General features: G+C 46.1%; 1 protein-coding gene across 2 annotated transcripts in view; it reads right to left on the bottom strand.

Annotated features, from left to right (window-relative positions):
* The window catches only part of PEX14 (peroxisomal biogenesis factor 14), a 98,105-nt gene continuing 72,632 nt past the window's right edge, over window positions 1-25,473 (bottom strand). Inside the window, exons 4-10 of one of the 2 annotated variants that reach the window (XR_002908718.3) lie at window positions 22,277-22,399; window positions 14,386-14,471; window positions 11,551-11,653; window positions 10,195-10,292; window positions 4,273-4,364; window positions 1,390-1,925; window positions 1-1,277 (exon numbers count right to left, since the gene is read on the bottom strand). Coding sequence is in view for 1 of the 2 variants with exons in the window: in XM_024210617.3 (XP_024066385.1) it covers window positions 1,457-1,925; window positions 4,273-4,364; window positions 10,195-10,292; window positions 11,551-11,653; window positions 14,386-14,471; window positions 22,277-22,399 (971 nt within the window). In the remaining variant the exon portion in view is untranslated. Of the gene's footprint in view, window positions 1,926-4,272; window positions 4,365-10,194; window positions 10,293-11,550; window positions 11,654-14,385; window positions 14,472-22,276; window positions 22,400-25,473 lie in introns of both variants that reach the window. The other variant, XM_024210617.3, reaches the window with a different exon arrangement.

Below are 25,473 nucleotides of genomic sequence, written 5' to 3'. Positions count from 1 at the left end.
AGCAGCAGCAGCAGCAATCCTGGCAGCCTGGTGTTAAATAGTGGTAACTCATATTTATTACAAGTATATACAATCGTATTTTATATTTGAAATCTATACATGATCACACGGACGAGCACGTTTGCTTGGTGAGGACGACAGTGAGACTCAGATGTTACAGGAATTGCTCTACTAAGAGGCTCTTATGCAGTGAATGAGAATCAGACACCACCATTTTACCAGTTGAGAACACAATGCTGCAAACAAGAGGTTTCAGAACTTGTTGGTTTGTTTTTGTTTTTAGCCCCTGTAGGGCAAAGAAGGCTGAGGTGGGGTAGGTGGGGAGGAGGAGGGGTGCATCTCTGCTCTGGAAGTGCTCTCCACACCTTGCTGAGGTGGGTACGTGTACTTTGCTCCGACACAAGTCTCGACTGACTGTTTCTGGTGGGCTTTCTCCTCATTTAGTGAGGAAGATGGGCTAAGAACTATTGCAGAGATTCAGAACTAATCAACTATGCCAGCAGCCAAGACACCTGATCCATTCAGGCTGGGCAGTAAATAGAACGGAAGACGTCAGACACGGACATGAGCTCCCCTTCTCTGCATGGGACAGCAGCAACGAATTGAAGTGGGCGATCCAGGTGAGACTCATACTAACAGGAGAAGGCCTTTCACCTGAGGGTAATTAGTAATGAGGCTGCCTGTTCTCATGTGCATTACTATGATCATGAGGCATGGGTCTGGCCTCTAGCAAGAGGCTGCAGGGGTGTGGAGGGGAGAGCGGGGGGGGGGGTAGGAGTACTGTTCTTTGGACCCCACAAGAACTTCAGGGTTTCTCAAAGGCTGGATGGTTTCAGTAACTGGGCCTGGCACGAGGTTTGGGGAAGGGGATGGCTGGACTGGGAGGCAGATCTGACAGGGATCTCAGAGACAGAAACAGCCTGGGGGTGGCCAGTTTGGGGATGGCACACCATCTGATTTCAGAACTAAAACCTGATGGGACATTTCAGAGGTTGGGCAGAAGTGGTTTCAGGCTGAGATGCAGTTAAAGGATTGGGGATGAGAAGGGGCTGGGGCAGGCCATCAGATGGAAGATCTCTAGGAAGCAGCGAGGAGCGAAGGGGCCGGCTGGTTCAGGAAGGACGCTGGACACAAGGGAACTTGTTTCTCTAGCTGTGGTGCATGGTCAGGTGAGTGCTCTTCTAGCCCAGGCAGCGACCCCCAGCTCAGATTCCTGCGGTCGTGCTGGGGCGGAGAGGGAAAAGAAGCCACTGCAGAGCTGCTTGGCCCTGGGGTGACACAGGACCCGCCTTGCTCACTGGAGGATCATGACGCTACTCGAGGTGAATCATGGGCAAATCACTGGCGGGGGGGAGCAGGGCCGAGGGGAGAGTTCTCTCCACCAAATGAGAGAAGCACCAGGGGGTGGGGGAAGGCTGGACAGATGCAGGGTGGGATGGAAAGAAGCCCATTCACCCTAGTCAATCTCATTCTCATTGCTGGCCCCTTCCGGTCTCCGTAGCTTCTCCACCTGCTCATTAATCTGCCCATCCCCTCCTCGTCGGTCCTCGGTCTGGACATCCAGGCACTCCTCTTCGTCCACATGGCTGACATCATCATCCTCATCGTCCTCTTCCTCCTCATCCTCATTCCCTTTGTCCTCCCTCTTCTCCTCCTCGCCCTGCACTTCCATTCGCACCTGGCCCTTGACGTCCATCACCACCTCGCCCTCCTCCTCCGTACCCAGCAGGTGGCAGCTGACCGTTGCCCCCTCTGGGCTGTGGTTCTCCTTCACAGGTGACGAGGAGGTGGACTCGTTGCTGACGGGTGAGATGTCACTGCTGCTGTTGTGGTTAGTAGCAACAGGGTTGGAGGGCGAGGAAGGCTTCACCGGGATTTGCCAGGATGGGATCTTGGGAGCCGAAGGGGAGGGAGGGAACTGCCTCCTTTGGGGGAGGGAAAGGAGAAAAAGGAGCTTTTATTACAAGCACTGCAAGGGAGAATCATCAGAGAGAAGGGATCAGCCTCCCGGACGCACGACATGCTCAGGGAGTCACAGAAGGTGGGACCGGGATCTCAAGTCTCCTCTGTAATAAATGAATAGTAACGAGGCTCCTTCCCCTCTTGTGCCAGGACGTCAAAGCACTTTACAAGCATCCAGGAATTGAGCCCGTGCATGAGAAGGAAATACCATCCCTGTTCAGAGCTGGGCAAACTGAAGCGGTGAGAGACTGAGAGTTGGCCAACTTCATAGAGGGAGCTGGGACTAGAGCTTAGGGGTCCTGACTCTGAGTCCCCCACCCAAGCTGTAGCCACTAGAGAGTGCTGCCTCTGGACAGACAGGGAGGTTTCATTGTCCCTCCACAACCATCGCAGCTTGGGGAAGATCATTCCCATCCGTGTGAGGAGTCAGGAGCTTCAACCCCAGCCTGTGTCTGAGCCGCAGTGAAACGGCAGCTGGTTCCCCACAGTCTCCCCCATGCACGTGTGCGCTCACACACGCACTAGCTCACTGAAGTCCAAGCTGCCCTTCCGGGGCCCAGTGTGCATTGTACCCATCTGGGCTAAAGCCTCTGCAATTGTACAGCAGTTTAGCTCCACTGACTTCCATGGAGTTATACCAATTTACACCAGCTGAGGAGCTGACCCAACTGTCCCTTGTGGCAGCCCAAGTAACCACATGGGGGAAGAGGGAAGAAGGCGGTGGGGAGGGGGGGGGGCATGCTCCACCCGGTGCCTTCGGAAACACATCCGTCACCCAGAAAGGGACTCACTAGGACCCAATCCTGTATTCCTCATGCAGCCCCAGCTCCCACGGACGAGAGCGGGAATTCAGCATGCATAGGGTTATGGGATCAGGCCCTTAAAAAGGAAGTGAGTGTGGGGAAGGGTTCACACGCTGTGTGTGTTAAGCTGGTTTGTGCCAAGGATTGCTCCAGAAGAGACCCAGGGAGGCCAGCTGCCTTTCTGCAGCGAGCGTTCAAATGAGGCCAAAGCAACAGATTTAATTTTCTTCGGCAGACCTAAAAACAACTGCACTCACCTCCCTCCCTCTGCCAGTGGCCTTGGAGGAGCTCTGCCGTTCTAGCCTCCATCTCGTCCGAGTGCAAACAAGCTAATGCCTGCATTATTCACCGGGATCATAAATGCTATCAAGAAATTCAATTTGGAGACTTTCTTGGCTCCAGTGTTGCCGCCGCCTGCTCACTGCAGGGAGATATGCCTTTTTTTTTTTTTTTTTTTTAATTTTTATTTTCCAAAAGCACTTAACCCCCGGCTGCATGAAAACAATGAATTTCCCTTAATGACAGCTGTCCCCTCGCCCACCCCAGGGAGCACTATCCCCTTGCTGCCCACCCATCAGCATCAGGGAGCAGGGACCATCCGGGCCAAATACATGAACCCGGGCAGAACCCTCCTCACTGGAAAGGCGAAGGGATAAGCAGCCCTGTGAGTTGTGCTGTTCATCTGGCCTGAGACAGAAAGCCATGCCGAAGGGCGGCCAGGCTTGTGAGCTCTGCCCAAACATCTCTGAGTGACACACTTCTCCCCCAACCCCCACCCTCATGGAGGGGCTTCAATAGCCAGTGCCCTTGCTCCTAAAACGAGGCTAGTGTGACCCAAATGGATGGAGACAGGACCTGTCACTTCAGCCAGAGAGTGACATGACATGACCCCAATTCCCCAAAGCTTTCGACTGTGATTCCCACTGGAGTGGGGCAAGGTCCCTCAGGTGCAGCTTAAAAGAAAATCAAACCCAACCCAAATTCCAGGCCTCTGCATCCATTTAGTGCACCTGCTTACATCCAGCAGCTGTTTGGTCTCATCTTCAATGGGTCTTTGACCCCACCTATGTCATAGAGCAGTGATAATGGGCAGACTTTGTTACACTTGGGCAAATAGACAAGGCCGGGTGGGAAGAACTAAGAGCCAATGACTATAAGAGATGCTTTAGGGAAGAGGGTGATCTTGTGGTTAATTCAGAGATGTGAGCCCCATTCCTGTCTCTGCCACTCACTCACTATGTGTCAGTCAATCTCTATCCCAAATGGAAACAATAAAAGTTACCCATCTCCCAGGGGCACCGTGAGGTTTAATGCATGTTTGTAAAGTGCTCTGAGACCCTTGGATAGAAGGCAACAGTGAAGTGCAAAGTAATATTATTAAAGAGCATTGACAGAGGGGCAAGGTTAGTTCTAGCTCCTCCGGATAATGCCCTCCTCCTTCCTGAGGGAATCCCAAGGAGTGTCGCCCCTTCTCGCAGTGCTATCCCGCTAACGCACCCCTCCATACCGGTTTAGAAGGAGCCCTTTTAATGAGTAGATCTCAGATTTCAATTCATTGATATTCTGTGACTCCAGGATCCAGTTGGTGGAAGTGGTGGCCTAGGACACAAATGGAAGAGGCAATGGTGAGAGAGTGGATTTGGAGATAACTCAGAGCTGTTCTCCCTCGCTACCCTCCCTCTCCACCCCCAGAGTCTTCAGCAATGGGCCACTGTGCCTGGGTTCTGGCATTTAAAATCTCTCGATGCTGGGTAGAGGGATTTCTGCAATGTGAGCTATGTACCTGAGTGGCTCTCAAAACAGGCCAACTGTCCTATTGGCAGCCCCCTAGGAAAACTTTGCTCTGATGCTAGGAGGAGTCAAAGATTTTTCTTCCGTTCTTGGGAAGGGTTAATTCACTTCCAACACACTTTGCGCAGACTAGGATCAATGCACCAAGCCTGGCCTTTGCTAAAGCACCCCAAAGGGAGTTTTCTTCTCTTTTTTTTTTTTTTTTAAAGGAAAAGCTAGTATTTCCTAGGGTGCTGAACAGAGATCCAGACAGCAAGGTGTCTGTAAGAAAACCGTGGGAGGGCAGCCAGCCACAGAACCAATGCAGCACATGTGAGAGGCAATGCACGCTTCCTCACATGGGCCTGCCAACATGCTCAGCCCTGACCTGGACAGACCACTTCTAGAGAAGAGGGCATGGGATTTTGAGTAAAAATTTCAAAAGCACATGAGTGATTTAGGATCCTATGTCCCACTGAAAGTTGGTGGGATTTAGGTGGTTTGAAATTGTTACCTCGTGACTGTAATGTAGAGTCAGTTCCTTCTCTCTTTCCTGACATTGCCCTCAGTCAAGGGAGCAGATTATAATCTGAGTACCTGCATGCTAGAAACTGGACTGAGAGCACGAACTCAATCTCTCCTAGATCACCGAAAAAAACGCCACCAGACTGTACTGCACGGAGTTTCTAGGGGGACTGAGCAATAGATGTTTAAAAGCCCGAAGAACTCTCCTCTAGATCAGAACAATTAGAGCTGTGCCTGAGCTACCAGACTATCTCCAGGAAGCAGCTGTACTAGACATTCTCCTCTGGATATTTCACGGCAAAGAGCCCAATTTGGTGGGTAAAGATGATGAGCCACTCACGGAACTCTGGTACAGCTGCTACTGGCACCACATCAATATTGCAGAGTAATGTCTGTCAGACTGGATGGAAACTGGGGCAAGGCCCTGCTTTGGGAAGATTTGCTGCAAATAATAACTTGGCAGTTTTTGTTTTATACATTCATGGGACTAGAAGCAATATCACTGCTTCCCATGACCAGACTGATTTTGCTTTCACATGTAAAAGCGGCTAAGGGAAGAGCGCTCAGAAAAAGAAATAATCTCCTGCATTGACAGTGCCCCTTATCCAGTCCCCCCAGTGAATACAAGAATGGCCATACTGGGTCAGACCAATGGTCCATCTAGCCCAGTATCCTGTTTTCCAACAGGGGCCAATGTCAGATGCTTCTGAGCAATAAACAGAATGGGGCAATTATCAAGCGATCCATCCCCTGTTGTCCACTCCCATTTTATGGCAGTCAGGGACAAGCAGAGCATGTGATTGTGTCCCTGGCCATCTTAACTAACAGCCATGAATTTATATCCTCCATGAACTTATATAATGCTTTTTTAAACCCAGTTTATACTTTTGGCCTTCACAACATCCTCTGGCAAAGAGTTCTACAGGTTGACTGTGCGATGTGTGAAGAAATACTTCTTTACGTTTGTTTTAAACCTGCTGTCTATTAATTTCATTGGATGAACCCTGATTCTTGTGTTGTGTGTTATGTAAATAACACTTCCTTATTCACTTTCTCCACACCATTCAAGATTTTATAGACTTCTGTTATACCACCCGCCCCCGAGTCATTTCTTTTCTATGCTGATCAGTGCCAGTCTTTTTAATCTCTCCTCATATAGAAGCTGTTCCATACCCTTAATTATTTTTGTTGCACATTTTCCAGTTCTAATATATCTTTCTGGAGATGGGGTGACCACAACTGCATACAACATTCAAGGTGTGGGCATATCATGGATTTATGCGGGAGGGATAGCTCAGTGGTTTGAGCATTGGCCTGCTAAACCCAGGGTTGTGAGTGCAATCCTTGAAGGGGCCATTTAGGGATCTGGGTCAAAACTCTGTCTGGGGATTGGTCCTGCTTTGAGCAGGGGGTTGGACTAGATGATCTCCCGAGGTCCCTTCCAACCCTGAGATTCTATATAGTGGCATCATGATATTTTGTCTTATTATCTGTTTCCTAATGGTTCCTAACATTCTGGTAGGTTTATTGACTGATTTGGCACACTGAGCGGATGTTATCAGAGAACTATCCACAATGACTCCAAGATCTCGGTCTTGAGTGGTAACAGCTAATTTAGACCCCATCATTTTGTATGTATAGTTGGGGCTATGTTTTCCAGTGTGCATTATACAACGTTGAATTTCATCAGCCATTTTGTTGCCGTCACCCAGTTTTTCGAGATTCCTTTGTAACTTTTTGCAATCAGCTTTGGACTTAACTATCTTGAGTAATTTAGTATCTTCTGCAAACTTTTCCACCCCGCTGTTTACTGCTTTTCCCAAATCATTTATGAATATGTTGAATAGCACTTGTCCCAGTACAGATCCTTGGGGGACCTGGCTATTATCTCTCTCCATTGTGAAAACTATTTATTCCTACTCTTTGTTTCCTAACTTTTAACCCAGTTACTGATCCATGAGAGGACATTCCCTCTTATCCAATGACTGCTTACTTTGCTTACGAGCCTTTGGTGAGAGACCTTGTCAAAGGCATCATGAAAGTCCAAGTACACTCTATCCACTGGATCACCTTGTCCGTATGTTTGTTGGCACCCTTTAATAGATTGGTGAGGCATGATTTCCCTTTATAAATGCCATGTTGACTCTTCCCCAATATACTGTGTTCATTTGTGTGTCTGATAATTCTGTTCTTTACTATAGTTTCAACCAATTTGCCTGGTACTGAAGTTAGGCTTACTGGCCTGTAATTCCCAGGATTGCCTCTGGAGCATTTTTTAAAAATCAGTGTTATATTAGCTATTTGACAATCATCTGGTACAGAGGCTGATTTAAGCAATGGGTTACATGCCACAGTTAGTAGTTCTGCAGTTTCATACTTCAGTTCCTTCAAAACTTGTGGGTGAATACCATTTGGTCCTGGAGACTTATTACTGTTCAATTTATCAATTTGTTCCAAAACCTCCTCTACTGACACCTCGATCTGGGACAGTTCCTCAGATTGTCACCTAAAAAGCATGGCTCAGGTGTGGGAATCTCCCTCACATCCTCGGCAGTGAAGACTGATGCAAAGAATTCATTTAGCTTCTCCACAATGGCCTTGTCTTTCTTGAGTGCTCCTTTAGCACCTCAATCGTCCAGTTGCCCCACTGATTTTTTGGCAGGCTTCCTGCTTCTGAAATACTTTAAACAATTCTTTTTGTATCTTTTTGCTAACTGCTCTTCAATTTCTTTTTTGGCCTGAATAACTATAGTTTTGCACTTGACTTGCCAGAGTTTAGTGACTCCTGCTAGAAGGAGGTTTATATGGAGTAGCTGTGAATTCCCCCACAGCCAGCACTATCTACAATGATTTCTGCTGGCAGGAATTGGGAATGGAGTGATTGTGAGCATCCCCACAGCCAGTGTTCCTATCCATTCCCCCCGGGGAGAAGCCAGGACTGGGAGTAGCTGCAAACTCCCCCACACTAATTCCTACTGGGAGAAGTTGGGACTGTAAGCTCCCCCACAGCCAATGCTCCTACTCATTCCTTACATAGACTTCAGCTGGGGCTGGACTGACATGAGCACCTTCACAGCCAACATTCCCTACAATGATTCCAGCTGGGAGGGACTCAGTCTGTAGTTGCAGTGATATACACAGATGCGTTCCCTTGGGATTCACACTCCCAGCCCTCCGACAGCGAGAATCCAGGAGCCACTGTTCTGGCTCTCCAAGACTTTGAAAGCTACATCAGCACATTAACAAGGGAGTGATTTCCACTCACCGGCCTGCACAGGACTCAAATTTCCAAAACACATATGGTGCCAGATGCCTAGGATTTAGAAATAAAATCTGACATCTGGGGCTTTTTAGCTAGTCTCTTTAAAAAACAGTTGTAGAAAATTTAAGGCTTGAGTTTTTATGTAGGTTTTTTAATTACTTAAAACCCCTCTTTTTAATTTTTTACAGCATGCCGGTAGGAGTTGGAAAAGCAGATATAAAAACTTACATTACAGCTGAGAAAACACAGCTTTTACTCTTTGGTTTGTGGGGTTGCCCAAGTCTTTCTTTGTACAGATGAGCTTGAGATACCGTAACAGCATGTGCTACCATTTCAGTGCAGAAGAGGAGGGAAGGGAGGGAGAACTTTTTAAAGACTCTCTAAACCACCAACACTCCTATGCCCTTTTCCCTTCTGAGAGCCCAACATGTGGTCTTAATCTTAACACTTACAACCTGAAAACAGTTTTCCAATTTCCGGACTGGCTCCAGGCCATTGATGGGCCACAGTTCCCAAGGAAAACTGGAGTGGATAGATGTGACCATAAATTGACTTTCATGGCTGGGTTTACAGTTGATTCCTACTGAAAGATATATTCACTGCACAGCCAGAGGTGGCCCACCGGTTACACACTATCAAAGGGTTTACAAGAGACTGGAGCCTGGGGAAGAAGGACTGTTACTGCTGTAGATGGAGGACTACTCTACAAACACCTAACTGTTTCAGGGATCTCGCTATACAGAGGGCTAAAGCTCCCATTCTGCAGAGGTTGTTGACAGTCAAAGGAGGGACTCACTGATCCCAGGCTTTGATAACAGGAGGAAGGCTTTCATCTCTAGGTCACCAGTTCAAATCCAGCCCAATTCAGGAATGACTGACATCTGGTGGCTGCTGGGAGGCCAAGGACAATGAAAAGCGCTGTTGCTGCCACAATGCGAACTGATTTGGGTGGGTCTCAGCCCAATTCCCAAACTCACAAGTATCCACATGGCAAAACCGCCAGCCATTACTGGCAGTAACTGGTCTCCTTGTTGGCAGTCTCAGCACAGGCACCAAGGATTGCATGAGCCAGGGAGACTGCACTCCATTCTCAGCCTGAGAGATGGCCCCTCTAGTTCAGAGCTCACACTGCTCCTGTGCTTTGATTGTTCTGTCCTTGCCCTCCCCACTGAGAGTGCCAACGAGGCTGCCAGTTAGTGCCAAATGTGGTAGTGGCGCCACCTATTGTACTGAGAACATCAAAACCACTCACGCAGGCCACCTAACAGCCATCGGATGGTGGTGGAACCTTTAGTCATTACCTGGCCTGGAGTGGAACCAGCGACTTAAATGCAAAAGAGTCCACAGCGTATTCCCATTCCCCTGAGTCATATAATTCAACCGATCTGGGTTTGACTACGTTGGACTGATTTGCACTGAGATACCATGGTGATGGGCATAGAATACATACAATGGTTAACAGACATGTAGACAGACAAGATGAAAATACACACAAAACATCTACCTCTACCTTTTTCCTCCTTCAGTCCATGGGTTGGCAGGAGGGCCAATCCTGCTCCCTATTGTTCCAACTGGATATACAATGAGCTCTCCTACAAGGGACACTAGTTGCACAGCTGAGATCAATTGAGGAGATTGTGGACATGAAAGATGCAAATGACATCATGGAACAAAGCCTTCTCAGAAGCCACATATGTGTAGCCTGTGGCATCCAGTCAGCACGCATTGCTCTATACAAACACCCTTGAGAGACAAGGCTGCATAGAGAAACTGGCCAGACAGGATGAAGTTATGGGCTAGGGAAGCCATGTACACTAAAAAGGGCACGAGAATTTCTGAAGGGTGGCCTAGCAAAGAGACGGAGGTGAGTACCTTGGCAGCAGCCAGCTCTTGGGTGAGCTCCTGGATTTTCTGCTGTTGCTGCATCAGCAGTTCCTGGACGGAGGCTAAAGTCTTCTGCAACTGAGTCACTGTGGGATGAAAAAGCAGGAGAGTTTCTGTTAAACTGAGACATACATACACACACACACATACACACACACGTGTCCTTCCTGCTGTCTAGCTACAAGATGCCTCTATTCCTGCTATATCTAATTTATCTACAGACGCCCGCTCGCTCTAATCCATATAAATTATCTGCACTCTGGGTAATCTACCTGCACTGCATCTAACCTCCAGTATTTCTAGTTTATCTTTCCATTGTATAGATGTCTATAGCCCACAGTATATCCGTCCAAAACCTCTCCCTTCTAATTATATCAGTTTATGATTTGTACATCTCTCTGAATTTATACGTTTGTACCATTTATCTACCTCGGGCCTCACACAGGCACATGATACTTGGGGTTTATCTCTAGTCTGGAAACAGACAGGTGCCTGGATCAATCCCAGGATGTAGTGAGAAAAGAAGGCAAGCCTCTTTTATCACTTCCTCCACCAGCAGGTCCAGTTAGCATCCTCCCATCATCAGACCACCTGCCCTTTCACCCCATGATGGCGGTAACAAACCTGCCATGCTCTCTCTTCTCCCAACAGCTGGACACACATTTAGCACCCTCTCCTAGATTTCGGCAGAAATCTTCCCACTGAAAAACTTCTACTGGAACAGGAACTTGTGTCTGGATGGAGGGGAACTGCCTACAGCTTTGGTGGTTTTATCTGGAGTTTCCATCCAGTAAACAAGTTGATAAAAAAAAAAAAAAAAAAAAACTTTATTGGCGTGACAGGTAACAGCTAATCTGGGCCATCATTAGGGCACTGGGTAATGAACAGGCGCCCTATGGAGTCAATAACAGAGAAGGTGGCTGGGGTCAGTGGAGGCACAGTAATTACAGACTCTCTTGACCCTGCTTTGGATTCTTGGAGGCAACGGGGGGAGAAACCACCAAAAAAAAGCCCCTGAAAACCTCAGAGAAGCAGAAATTAAAAATGAACTTTACAGCCCTCCGAAAGGCTGTCATTTTATTCCCCTTATTAATATTCTGAGGTTGGGAGCCTTTCCGTAAAAACATAATTAATTGAGGCCGCGCCGACAGTAAACAAGCAATTTCAAATTAAACCGAAATGACGGCAGCTTCATTTGCAAATGTGAACAGATTCTCAGAGCAGATAAATGAAGTCACCACATAAAGTGGAGATGGAGGAGAAGGGGGAGGGGGGACCTGGGTAGATGGAGGATGCAGGGAGAAGGGCTTTGAGGGGCGAATTGATGGAGTCATTAATCTTTACCTGTCTGTGTCACGCTGCCACTCATCTCGGAAATGTTCGCCTCAATCCTCTGAAGTTGTTTTCTGTCTTCTTTGCCTCCCATGATGAGAGGGAGCAGGTATTTCTGCACAGAGCAGGGAGATGTTGTTAAGAGACGGGAATATGCAAGGGGTTCCTTCTAACCCACCCCAAACACCTCAGAGCTTGCCAGACATCTCTACCCCCATCCCAGAAACTACCATAATCACAGATGGTGAGGAGAGGGGTCCCCTGGAAGAAGGCATTCACATAAGTCACAAGAAAACATGATGGTAGGAGTTTTGTGATCTTTTTTCCTGAGGCGCTGAGGGAAGGTCCGTGGCTGTATTTAGGAAAATTCTCAGCCTACAGCCGCTTCCCTACCTACATCCAGAAGGATTTCAATCCCACTGCACTTACCTCTCATGTGACTCCAGCTATACCCACAAGGCAGGAGATGCAGAGCAGGGAGAAGAGGGGAGCACAGATATGCAGGGGCTGGGGGACATAAGAGTAGAGGGAAGGGGAAATAACAGAGAGTATAGAGACAGGGAGGCAGGATAGTGGTGGTAAAGAGCAGCGATCTGGGGAAACGAGAATAAGAGAGCAGAGGAGATGGAGCAAAGGTAGAGGGGATCTGAGGTAACAAGAATGGAGGCAGAAAGCCATGAAGGGAGGGGCAAGGGAGGTGCTGATACAGAGGTGTCAGGACACTAGAGGAGTGGTGGCAGCTCACTGACAGCATACACAGTAGCAATGAAATCAAACTCAGCCTCCCCTTGTAAGGGATGGACTTGATCTAACATGTCTGTAGCCATCCCTAATTACTGCGACTCCTTCTGGGACATAGCACACTTGAACTGAGTGTGGAGTGTAACAAGAGCACATTCAGACATAGCATGATTGGGGCAAGAGGGATAAAGGAGAGAGGAGGCTAGCGAGGATGCAGAAACAGCCTCAATTACAAGGGAACAGCATGTCTAATGGCTCCCTTGTATCCCGGCTTTTGGTGTACATGCTTCCAGAGACACATATTCAAAGGTACGGTTCTGAGAAAGGCCTGAGGGGTGTGGGACAGCAACATCCTCCTCTTGAACTCAGTGCTGTTGGTTATATAGAGATCTAGCTGTCTCCGCAGACAGCTCTCATACGCACACAGTCACTCCACTTTCTTCCATCCACCATTCTGAGAAGCAAGCTGCTTCTTAAATCATAAAGTGCAATGAACAGAAGGTTCTGTTCTGAACCTCCTGGAACACTCATACCAATGGCTTGGCAGGGTGTCTTTATTTTTCAGATAAGGACCACTAGCACAAGCACAAAAATCGAATCATCTGACAAAGGAATTAATCACCAATTGCACTTGGGGAGCTGACCCAAGGCATCTTTGGCTCCCATAAGGGAACAGGGGCCTCTGCTGGATAACCAAGGTGTCTTGTATGTCTGGATCGGGGTCGGCAAACTTCAACACGTGGCCTGCCAGCGGATTACCCTGATGGGCTGCATGCCGAAGGTTGCCAAACCCTGGTCTGGATGGAGAAGGGATCTGCACACAAAGAGAATGGCAGCGGGATGCAGTCTATTGTCACCATCACTGAGACTGTGTCAGAAATTTTAAATAAAAAAATTGACATTTGTGGTAGTTGTCATTTTACAATAGCAATAAGGCCCTCCAGCCAGCCTGTTATGAATCCAATAAGGACCAGTAGCTCCTTCCTCAGCGTCACTCTGGGCATTTATCAACCCCATCTCCTCCCCCCCAGCCTTTACAGTACTGAATGGACCAGGAAGGCCAGCATCATTGCTCAACATAAAGAGTCAGGAGCAAGGGGACAATCTGAACAGCCATCTAACGAGCTACCTTGTGCAATCCTGGACATACTCCCCATACTGACCTTCCCCAGGCCAAGGTAATTAATAAAAGGAAAAAATAAAAAGGATCAAGAGGGTTTAAAAAATAAATTTAGCTTTAAACATGGGCATTGCCAAGCACACCAATTTGCCCATTTTTTATAAAAATCTTTAATAAGCCAATTGTTACTTTCCATCTCATTCCAACCTCCCAAACACACACAGGCTTTGCAAGTGAAATGTAATGTACCAGAGTGAGTGGCTGCTGCACTCCACTAGTGCTGGAGTCACTTGGCCTTTGCCCCATGCCTTGCTATATAACCAATGCGTTGGGTTCTCTCTCAACAGCCTCTATCGTGTTACTCCATACAGAACTGGGGAACAGGTCTTTAGTGACAGAGAATGAGAATATGTCCAGCCAGACAAATGCAGGGTGGGTGTGTATGTCTACACACTTGCTATACACATCCACTGGGAAGCTGATAGAGCTGGAGTTAAAAACCTTCCCTTCAACCTCCTGACCAGCCAAAGGAGATGCGTCTCTAGTTCATGGAGGCAATGTGATCTAGTGGTTAGAGCAATGGACTGGACTCGGGACACCTGTGTTCTATTCCTGGTTCTGACACTGGCCTGCTGGGTGACCTTGGGCAAGTCACTTCATCTCCCTATGCCAGTTTCCCCATTTGTAAAAAATGGGGATAATGATACTGACCTCATTTGTAAAGCACTTTGAGATCTGCTGATGCAAAGCAGTAGATAAGCACTAGGTATGATTATTAGTCGTCTAAGAGATCTGCTCACCACTTGCTGCATTTCCACATCAGACTGTCCATACAGCTCCACACATACACCCAAAGGAGAACTGATAAGAGCAGTGGTACAAAGGATTTAATCGCAACCAAGAGCCAGCCTGGGACATAGGCAGCATTACCATGGTTGTTCCAGAGCACTGAGGCACCTTAGGGGAATAGGGAAAGCACCGCTTACCTTGTAGAGCTGGTGGAAGCCAAAGGCAATCCCTGCCATAATGATTGCCAAAGCACCATAGTCTCGCCATCTGGAGCCTGGGGGACCTAATAGCCAAAACCAAGAGAGAAGCATGGTCAGAACTTGCACGCGGCGAGGCCTTTGGGGATTTGCATACATCTCACCCAAACACCTAATTCAGGCAAAGGTGGGCAGGGTGGTGCTAACTCTTGTTTCCTAAAGCTTAACAGGGACTTCAGGGTAACTCCAGAGAGAGTGAGGAGGGGATCAAAATCACACCGGCAATTAAGAGTCATATCAGCTACCTGCTCTTTTCTTGGAGAGGACCCTCAAATCTCTGCTGCATTGACCCTGGCAAGTGTTTGCACTTAGTATTAGCTTAATCTAGCCCATAAGAGCAAGCTGTGACTACTTTCACAGATCACTGTTTCTGAAACTGGAGAAGGAGAAGAAATCTCAGGAAGTGGAGGAGGGAAAGAGAAAGGAGCAATGTTCTCTAGAAGTGGGGGGAAACTCCTGAATGGGGGGGAGGGACTAAGTGAGTTTACAAGAAGAAGGAATAGCTAAAAGTGTTCTGTGTCAGTCTTTATGGATGGCTTCCTTAGAATTAGGCACTAATGGGGATTCCATAGCTTTCTTGGCTGAATTAAGAGCAGGGGCCAGAGGTAGCAGAGCCAGAATATGCACTAAGACAACTAGAGAAGGTGGGAAGAGGAGTATGGGATACTTAACACACAGTTTTGCACAGGAGCATAAAGATTCAACAAAGCAAAGCAAAGATTCAGTCTGCTCCTCTCCTGCAAGTAGAATCAGAAGACACCTGTAGTTTTCCACCAGCTTCACCCTTTCACCTTCCTCTTGCAGCTCCCATAACACTCTTGCTAAGAATCTTGTACTGCCCCTGGTTTTCATTAATAATAAAGAGGATGCAGAGTGATCTTTCCTAAAGTTTGGTCGCAGGATGCGGGCAGACACCAAAGAGGCGAAGGCTGGCAGGCAGCCTCGAACCAGACAGATCCAAATTTGCACGTAACCTACTAGTGTTTAGGAAACGTAGTCTCCCCTCCAAACTGGGAGACAGAGACTTAATTGGTGGAGATAACTGGAAACCTGCCTTCCTTCTATCTTGCTTGCTCAGTGCTAGGGCCCTACCAAAGTCATGGTCCATTTTGGTCAATTTCACGGCTATAGGATTTTAAAAATCATGAACTTCATGATTTCATCTATTTAAATCTGAAATTTCACGATGTTGTAATTGTTGGGGTCCTGACTCAAAAAGGAGTTGGGGGAGAGGTCACAAGTTATTGTGGGGGGTTTGCAGTACTGCTACCCTTACTTCTGTACTGCTGGTGGTGGTGGCGCTGCCTTCAGAGCTGGGCAGCTAGAGAGTGGTGGCTGCTGGCCGGGAGCCCAGCGCTGAAGGCAGAGCCGCCGCCAGCAGCTGCACAGAAGTAAGGATGGCATGATATGGTATTGCCACTCTTACTTCTGCGCTGCTGACTGCAGAACTTGGCCCTCAGTCAGCAGTCACCACTCTCCAGCCACCCAGCTCTGAAGACAGCGCAGAAGTAAAGGTGGCAATACTGCACACACCCCCTAAAATAACCTTGTGACCCCCCTGCAACTCCCTTTGGGATCAGGACCCCCAATTTGAGAAACGCTGGTCTCCCCCGTGAAATCTGTATAGTATAGGGTAAAAGCACACAAAGGACCAAATTTCATGGGGGGGGAGACCAGATTTCACAGTCTGTGATGTGCATTTCTTGGTCGTGAATTTGGTAGGGCCCTACTCATTGTCCATGGAGATTTCCTGCTGCCTACCCCTTCTTGCAGGTGTCTCATTGCAGGAATTCTTCCGAACCCCAGCCCGCCAGGCTCTACAGATAGAAAATGTGCCCATTAAGGAGGCATCATGGGAACCTGCTACCTTAGGACATGGTTCCCAGCATACCCACCAAGTGGAAATCTGAATGAATCAGAACAAAGCCTGTGCCACTTGAACTGGTAGAATGGATGAACAACAGTAGTTTGGAGAGCTAAATGAGTGGGGAACCAACAATTTCTGTGAGCGCAGCACCTGCAGCTTTAGCATTTGAGAATCTCTTATTTATCCATTTTAATGTCTCTAGAACTCTGCTCAAGATACAACACCCAGTTCTTAATAACACAACTTTTCTAATCCCATTTCTCATCCCAAATCTCATCTCATCACAACTAGGGCTGGAATCAGACAAAAGGAAATCTAGTGTCACGCCTGGGGGTCAGTGGCTCAGTTGGGATTTGAACCCTGGATCTGCTTGGATTTCCAGTTCTCTGCACTGAACCCCAGACTAAAAACATCCTTCCATGACAAAGTAACTCAATCGATGGTGAGCTCCCAACCATAAAGGGTTAATTAATCCCAGAGGTGCTATGGGTCCCAAATGTGCCCTGTGCATGGACTGTCAGGCCTCCCCTAGTTGTTCCCACCTACCTCCCAGCTGCTCTGACCTCTGGTGGAATTAAGAGACACCTGTAGGTCCCTGTCAGCTTTGCTCTTTCACCTCTCTCATCTCTCCCTCTATTCCTGTAATGCTCGTGCTAAGAACATTTTATTGCCCCCTGGTTTTCATTATTAATGAAAAGGGACCAGAATGATCTTTCCTAAAGTTCAGAGAGTCTATAAAGACAAGAAGCTGAAATGCCATTTTACTCATTTTAGAGATGTGTGAAACAATTCTGTCTTGTGGCAAAAAAAAAAAAAAAAAAAGAGAGAGAGAGAGAGAGAGAGAGAGAAAGAAAGAAACTAAACTGGAGAGGGACACAGGGAGGACTCTGCATCGACCATGTGATATTACAAAGGCTAGGTCTACACTACAGCGGGGTTCCGACCTAAGATACGCAACTTCAGCTACGTGAATACCGTAGCTGAAGTTGCGTATTTTAGGTCGGCTTACCTGGCGGTGAGGATGGGGGAAAGCCGACCGCTGCCGCGCTGCCGCCTCTTGCCGAGGTGGATTTCCGGAGTCGACGGCAGAGCGATCAGGGATCGATTTTACCGCGTCCTCACGAGACGCGGTAAGTCGATCCCCGATAGACCGATTGCTACCCGCCGGATCAGCGGGTAGTGAAGACATACCCAAAGAGGGGAAGGCCACACGGAATCAGAATTGTGCTTAAGATCCCCTCTCAGGCTCTCTCTCTACCAATTGTTATCTAAGCACAGGACTGAGACTTGGAACGCCTGAGTTCTCCTACACTGACTTCCTTCTACATTCTTGGGCACTTGCCAACTGCCTTGACTTAACCTCTGTGCCTCAGTTTCCCCATCTGTAAAATGAGAATAGTAAGACTTATGCTGTGAGGGTCAATGAGTGAAGGAGTTGAAAAGCACTAAGTCCTTCAAACCCTACTATTCAGTCAGAAACTGAGCCGTGCTTCCCTCGTTCATCACTGGAGATACTAGGCTTCCATCTGTCCCTCACCACTCAAGGTTTCCATAGGCCAATATTGCACTACACCGAGACACACAGTTGTGCTGCTCTAGCTTCTATTCTGACCTAGTCATGGGGAAGGGAGAAAAATAACACTTGCCACTTCCATTAAGTGTTCTATCAGAGGGCCTCAGTCCTTCACAAATGTTAATGAATCCTCACAAGCCCCTGTGAGGCATGGAAGGGATGTTGCTCCCTTTTACAGATGGGGAAACTGAGGCACAGAACGTTTAAGTGATCTTTTAAGGTAGCTCATTTGCTACAGGCAGCTTCCTCTATTGGACGGTGATCGCTTGATAGGTATCTGCCCAAGGTCACACAGGAAGTCTGTATAAAATCTGCATGAATGGAGTCATGGAGAGGGACGTAGACAATCCCTAAGTGATAAGCAAATAGCTTTGCACACCTATCTCAGAAACTCCCCTGAGTTTGCTTGTAATTAAGGGGGCTAGAAAGGTAAAAAAATATATAAACCCAATTAATCATTTAAATATTTAAAGTCAGATTTTTGTCCTCACTCCCGGATTAGTGTATTTCATAACACCAGGAGCAGACAGCCCGTTTTTTTTTTTTTTACTGGGGGTTCATTTCAGAGCATGTTTAAACTAGTCAGATTGAGTGATGCTTCCAGCAACTAATCGCATGTCAAATAAAAGATATTTTATGTAATAAATTACCGCTACAAGTAATTCAAATGTCATTTATCAGTTTTATTATCAGTCAGGCAAAGTCTTGTTTCTCTATATTAATCAAAATCAAGCTTTTTTTTTTTTTTTTAGCAGTTTTGACACCTCTTGAAAAGTACAGGAAAGGAGAGAAGGAATTACACCCCTGGAGAATGGGTGAAATGGTACAGGAGGCACCAAGCTCAAAGACAATGAATGGAAACTTGAGGAATTTATTTCCCTTTGCCCCCCAAAAGTTACTGTTGCTGCTCTAAAGCCAAACCAGGGATAGCTTCTACCTCTGGCAAGATCTATGCTATTTTTAAAGACTTACAAGGCTTTTTTTTAAGTACTTATATGGCTAATAGCTATTGCCAATGAAAGATCAGAATTTACTCTACTGCCTCCACTCCCAGCACAATCTGTGCAGCAAGAGGTATTTAAATCGTATAATTTGTTTCCTGCATCATCTCCTTCAGAACAGACGGCGTTACCAAGACTGCCGGAGCCCAAGCACAGTGGAATCTGGTGGGGCTCATAGGATTTAAGTTCAGCTCTCTGACTGGCCTGTTTTGTCCCTTGGGTACTTTTGAGCACTACCTACAGAGGCACTCAGACACTATGGTGGTGAGGGTCATACAAGAACATAGAGTAGATAGAGAGCAGAAACGGGTTCTTTCCTATACAGTGCAGCGCCTGATGAATCTACCAAAGATTAAGTGGCTTGGTAAACTATCACGGAAACAACTGACCTGGGGCAGATGTGGGCCTTTGAAGAAATATCCATCAAGCTATCACCGTCCAACAGATAAAGCTGCCTGAAGCAAATGAGCTACCTTAAAAGATCATGGGGCCAAGTCTGCAGGGACACTCTGTCCTGCAGCAGAGTGTAACCCGCCAGCCATAAGGCAATTCATAGATTATTACTTGTGCATTTCCAACAGCGTGCAAAGCGCTGTATAGGCAGATATGGAGACAGGCCTATATCTAACTAGACAACATCCAGCAAGGGAGGGGCAAGAGGAATGGCAAAAGCAATGCAACCGAAGGGTGAGTTTAGGCATGCATCTTTTTCATTTCACTATTATTCTTTTTATAACCACACTTAGAGGCTCAGTGTAAATACAAGGGTCTTCAAAGAAGCAATGGGGGAAGGACAGAGAGGTAGGACACTGCCTAAGCTGGCCCCCTTTGTGCTATCCCATGTGCTTTGGGATTGCTAGAGAACGTAGTGTTTGGTTCACAAGTAGAAGACCCCGCACTGTTGCCAACCCCAAACATTCAAAAAGCAAAAGTCAGGTCCCCCCCGCAAAAAAAATCACAAGGCTGGCTTAAAATTATGAGATTTAAAAACAAAACAAAAACTTCTGAGTTCTTCTTATTTGCCTTCTCATTTTTGAGCCTTTAGGGGCCATGTTTTCAAGCTTATCTATGCAATCAGGAAAGCTAGAAACTTACATTTTTTTAAAAAGCAGAGATTCTCACCGATTCGCAGAACTCCAAGAGCTGGGGCTCTAGAGGAACACCACATCGCTCAAAGCTTGTGATAAAGTTGTGAGGGCTGGCAACGCTGGCATTGTTTTCCAGTTTACCCTATGTGCCTCTTCACTGCTTTGGTGGTTTTAATGGGACTCTATGACATACACAGAGCAAAGACCCTGCCTGCACTGGGTCCTGAATTGAACTAGTAAAAACTGCACTTGGACACAGCTGTCACTAATATGGGGCTAAGTTCAGTTTCCCTGACCGAGACAGCGAGGGTCTGGTTTGAGGGTTATTTTCTGTGACCATGATAGCTAGAGATTAGATTGAGACACAAAATTCATATTTCAACCCCCTTTCCCAAATGTCCGGAGGCACTGAAATCTGGATTCTTATGCAGCCCGTTACAGACAGCAAAGCTCTCATTCCAAACCTTCCTCTGGCCACACCAAAGTTCAAGGTATGTCGGAATGAGGGAGGTCATTTTGGATCATCTCTAATGATAGCCACATTGCGCCATAATCTAACCACTCCCACCCAGAGCAAGTCTCAGCACATGGGTTGTGGAACTGTGCTCGAATTCCGCTACTGTACCTAGCATGAGGCCTAAATAAAGTGCCAAGTTCAGTGCAAACAATAGAAACACTTTATGCCTCACTAGGCAATAACACCACCACTTAGCATTTACATGGCGCATTTCATCCTAAGATCTGAAACCACTTTACAAAGGAGGGTAAGTAACATTAACCCCGTTTCAAGAGAGGGTTCCTGAAGCACAGAAGTTAAGTGATTTGCCCAAGGTCACACAGCTAAACCAGTGACAGAGCTAGGCATAGCAGCCAAGTCACCTGACTCCCAGTTATGAGCCCTATCTGCTGGATCACAGAAAGGACATGGGTAGATGGGTGCATTACCTGCAACACCAGAAGGCATCAACATCATCACAATAACACTGTTTTAGGAGCTACTGACTGGTAGAAACAATAACAAGCTCAGTCCTTGGTACTTGGCAGGTAAGTGAAGGAAGAACTGCTTTTCAAACTGCCAGCCACACATGTGAACTGAACAGTTCCTCTTGATGGATTTTTAATGGTGTGCGCATTTTGGTTTTTATTGTATGGAGCTTAGATACATTTGCATCTTAAAACAAACCTAGCAAAAAGTATACATAAATCTTAAGTCTACAGAGATTCCATTGGGACTTTAAAAATGGTGTGTGTGTGTATTTTAATATAACAGCCATATATACACATATACACAGTATATCCCAAAATTTTGCAGTCCTTCTTTGAGATTGGGGGGGTGATTGGATAACACTAGGAGAAATGTTTTTGAAGATAAATAAGCACCATTATTATTTATAATTATTTGTAATGCCATAGCATCCAGAGTCCCAATCACAGGTATGGACCTGTTCTAGATTTTGCATACACACTAGGAAGACATAGTCCATGCCTTGAAGAACTTACAATCTAGTTTGCTGAAATTCTTTATTCACCTGTCTTAAGCAACTACTCAAGGGATCAATTATAAAAATCAGTCACTCATGGGAGGTAAGTCTTCCAATGAACATGGAGCAGAATTATACTCCGTACCTTTCTGGATAGTTTGTGATGGATTCCTAAAAGCAGGAATTTGCCTAGTAAAGGTGAACTCTTGTACAGGTCCCGTTGTAAAATAAATAACTAAATAACTTTGCTCTTTTATAGCACCTTCTATCCAAGGACCTTATTCTACTATTCAAATATTAATGAATTAAATCTCATAAATCCCCTATGAGGTAGGGAAGTACTAGCCCCCAATTTTAGGGGGGGGGGAAGGGGGGAAATGAGGCCTACAAAGGTTAAGGGACTTGTCCAGAGCTATACAGGGAGTCAGCGGCAGAGTTGGGAACAGAAACTAGATCTCTACACCATGCTTCCTAAGCATAAGCAACGACAGACTATAATTTACCACATTAGTCTGTGGACTAATATAGCTTGTACCTCAGCTGCCTTGTGTGACACCATCTTGTGATTGTGTCTGCTGTGTACTTATGTCACTTTCATCAACAATTAAAAAGTGTATTTCAAGTAAGATCAGGGATGTGATTCTGACAACAAGTGGGATATTTGCTAGAAACAACCACAGCAGATTCCACTGTTTCCTGGGATTCAGCATTGCAAACTAGTATCATTAAAGGAGTACAGAGGTAAGAAAGCAGATAAGGAATAGGATTGCAAAATCATTGCATAAAATGATAGGACCAGGTGCTTTCAAGAGGCTACTTACTGTACGGCACGAGGTGAGGGGGCTGCGTTGGCACCAGCTGTGTGGAAGGACCCAGGGACTGTGGCTCATCTGTGGTAGTGCCCGACTGCTGGAAAGCCAGGTCAATTTCTTCATCCGTCAGTCCTGGGGGAGAAGAGGAAACGAGATCAGTTTAGCATCTTTACTCACTTGATGCGCCTGTAATTAAATCTGCAAGCCTGGCAGAACCCTTTCAAGCTGCAGAAGGATTTTGGTAGTGATTCAAGCAGCATTGCCTCCCCGATTTCGGATTCACTAAAATCACTCCCTCTCTTCTCTCTGTTGCAATTTAACCTTAAGCGACAGAATATTAGCCTCAACACTGCTTCCAAATGTGGCTCATTCAATTTCCTTAATTTATCCTTGAGTTTATTGCTGCTTTAGAAGTAGTTTTCTATTGCAATTCTCCACTCTTCCCCCGAAAAAAAGATACCATCAACTGCAAATGTGGCTCATTTTAATCTGTAATGGTGTTAAAAAAAAAAAAAAAGAGGGGAAAAAACCAACAATAATGCATGAAAACAGACAGGGAAACAAAAAACTAATTATTGGGTTAGACGACTAATTAGTCTAGATCGTTTCCAAAGACGGGAATAATTTGCTTTATTTTATGACAAATGCAGAAATAAAAAGAAAAAATCAGGACTGACTGTGATTAGTATGAATGGGACACAGAATGCAAGGAGGAAATAAAACTAACAAAACAGATCAAAACAAGGCCAAGCTCAAACTTTCAGATTAGCACTGTCCCAGCCTACTACTGCCTGATTATATTGCTCTAGGCCAGCCTGGTTTTTATTTCGCACATCGCTGTAGCCATGCTGCACACATGGTACATTGTGGTGCAGTCTTTCCTGTCACTAGAAAATGCGAAGGTGCCCATCTGTAAGCGGCCACAACATATGGAGAGAATTTGGCCTAAGAGGGGAAAGAGAACAGCAGCTGAAAGATTCATGATGACCAGCATCTGTGAAGGAAGCAAGCACAGCTGGATGGCTTTTTCAACAGGAGAAAATGTGCTCTAGCAAAAGAATGCGCCGCTAGGATGGAGACTGCAATGTGGGGCCTGGGAGAGTGTGCACTGTCTGTGGAATGCCATATACTGCACACAAAAGCAGGTAAAAGGCCAGGTTCCTGCCCTGAGGAGCTTACAATCTAGCTCAGGCACCACCACCACATGGGAGGCTGTCTCTGGACTGCTACTTATTACTGCATAGCACTGACAATGGATCTGATCTTCAGAGGGTTTTATATTTATTAGCTGATCTTCATAACACTCCTGTGAGTTATGTTACATATTATTATCCCAATTTTACAATGGGAAAACTGATGCACAGAAATGTTAAGTGACTTGTCCAAGGTCACAGAGAGTTGTCAGTGTCAGAAATAGGATAATAAATCTGAAGTTTCTGGCCCCCAGTCTTGTGCTCAGACAACACACACACACACACATTCCACCTGTGTTGGATGCATGCCTCATCAGAGCAGAGACCAGAAGAGACACATGAAAAACAAAGAGAGATGGTCTACATCAACTCAGGCTTCTATTTTAAAGTCCCAGTAGCAATATTTATGATATCTAAACCATGTTAGAAAGCAAAGTCCTAATAAGAAAGGAACGGCTTTAACCAGTTCATAATTATCCAATAGAAGAGAGAGCATAAGCAGATGCCAGCATTGTAGATCACCAGCAACTGTGGAATTTTATAAAGCTGGAGCCAGACACACAAGCCAATATTAGCTGCTGGCTGCAAATGTGGTTCTCTCTAAAAAGGGGCATTTTGTTCTATTTCCATGCAAAGGTAGCAGATGTGATAACATTTAACATTGAGGAACATACAGTTAGTTATGGAGGATACTTTGTCCTTGAGATCTTCGGGTTATGAAAAGAACAGGAAATAATACTCATTGTTTCCCGCCCCCTCAATTCTCAGCCTGTTTGGGAAAAAGAAAGTTTTACAGATAAAATTTCTTGCATTATTCTGGTCATGCCCACTGCCCAGTGACACGACAGTGTCACTATTTCCATTACAAAATCCTGTTTTACCAGGGAAGGAAAAGCTCATGTGAATGGTAATGAGATATGGAGCCTTTCATATCTAGGTTGCTGGTTTGAATCCAGCACAAGTCAGGAGGGAGTGAAAGTTGCTACCATCCAACGGCTATTCTGTGGCCTCCATGAAGTAGTCTCATTACTCGTCGACAAATGTCTGCATCACAGAAAACACTACCAAATTGGTTCCCCTGTTAATAAGCAGAGGACAAGATTGTAACAAGCACAGAGACTGAACACTGTCAATCTGGCACTTTTCACAAATGCTAACAAAAATGTACAATATATTTGTAAAAGTCTTTTCTCAGGAGTATATAATTTAGCCATCAAAGTTCACTTTGGATTAAAATTTGCCTCACACACACGCACACCCCAGTAGCAATGTTTCCAAACTCGGGTATGTCTAACTTTGTTTTCCAGGCTCAGGAATGCAAAAAATTATATCATTAATATAAGGACATGGGAATTTCTGTATCAGATCAGACCAGTGGTCCATCTAGCTCCCTGTCCTTGCGCCACCCCTCCTCCCCCATGTCCTGTCTTGACTTACCATGATGGCTGGACTGCTCTTTATTAAACAAATTCAAGTAACTTGACCTCACTCCACCTATGTCCCTTCTGGCTTGCCTAAGCCAAAATGAAGTCAAGGGTCTTGGTACTACCCAGACACAATACTTCAGTAGAGCCCATCAGCTATTTAGAGAAGAGAAAGTGCTGGTGTAAGTGACACCAGGTCACTATGTTCACCATGTATCATGGCAGAAGAATATTTCTACTACTTGGCTCTTCTTGGGTTGGTGCTGGTTCATGGACAACAAACCTCAATTTGAGTTCTAGAGTCCATCAGCTTCCACCATTCGCCTCCCACCACAACTTCCACTAAGAATTTATAGTCTTTCATCATAGCGGCATCTAAAAAGCATTCACAGTCTTGTTCATTTCTCTTATCTAGTATGAATTTAGCAACCCAAATATAACACAATCTCTCTTGGGTGTACAACAGTGCCACAAAATCTAAAGCCTTGTGCTTAATAGGATTGTCTTTGGGGACAACTGTGTCAATAGAATCATATCAGTATAATAGAAGATTCCCCCCTCCCAACCCTTGCCTCCCCCCAGTTTGAAA

The sequence above is a fragment of the Terrapene carolina genome, unplaced genomic scaffold (genome assembly GCF_002925995.2).
Source record: "Terrapene carolina triunguis isolate 2854851 unplaced genomic scaffold, T_m_triunguis-2.0 Scaffold714, whole genome shotgun sequence".
In the NCBI taxonomy this organism is placed as follows: Eukaryota; Metazoa; Chordata; order Testudines; family Emydidae; genus Terrapene; species Terrapene triunguis.
Note: the sequence above shows the minus strand (reverse complement) of the source record. Positions and strands in the feature narration are given on the sequence as shown.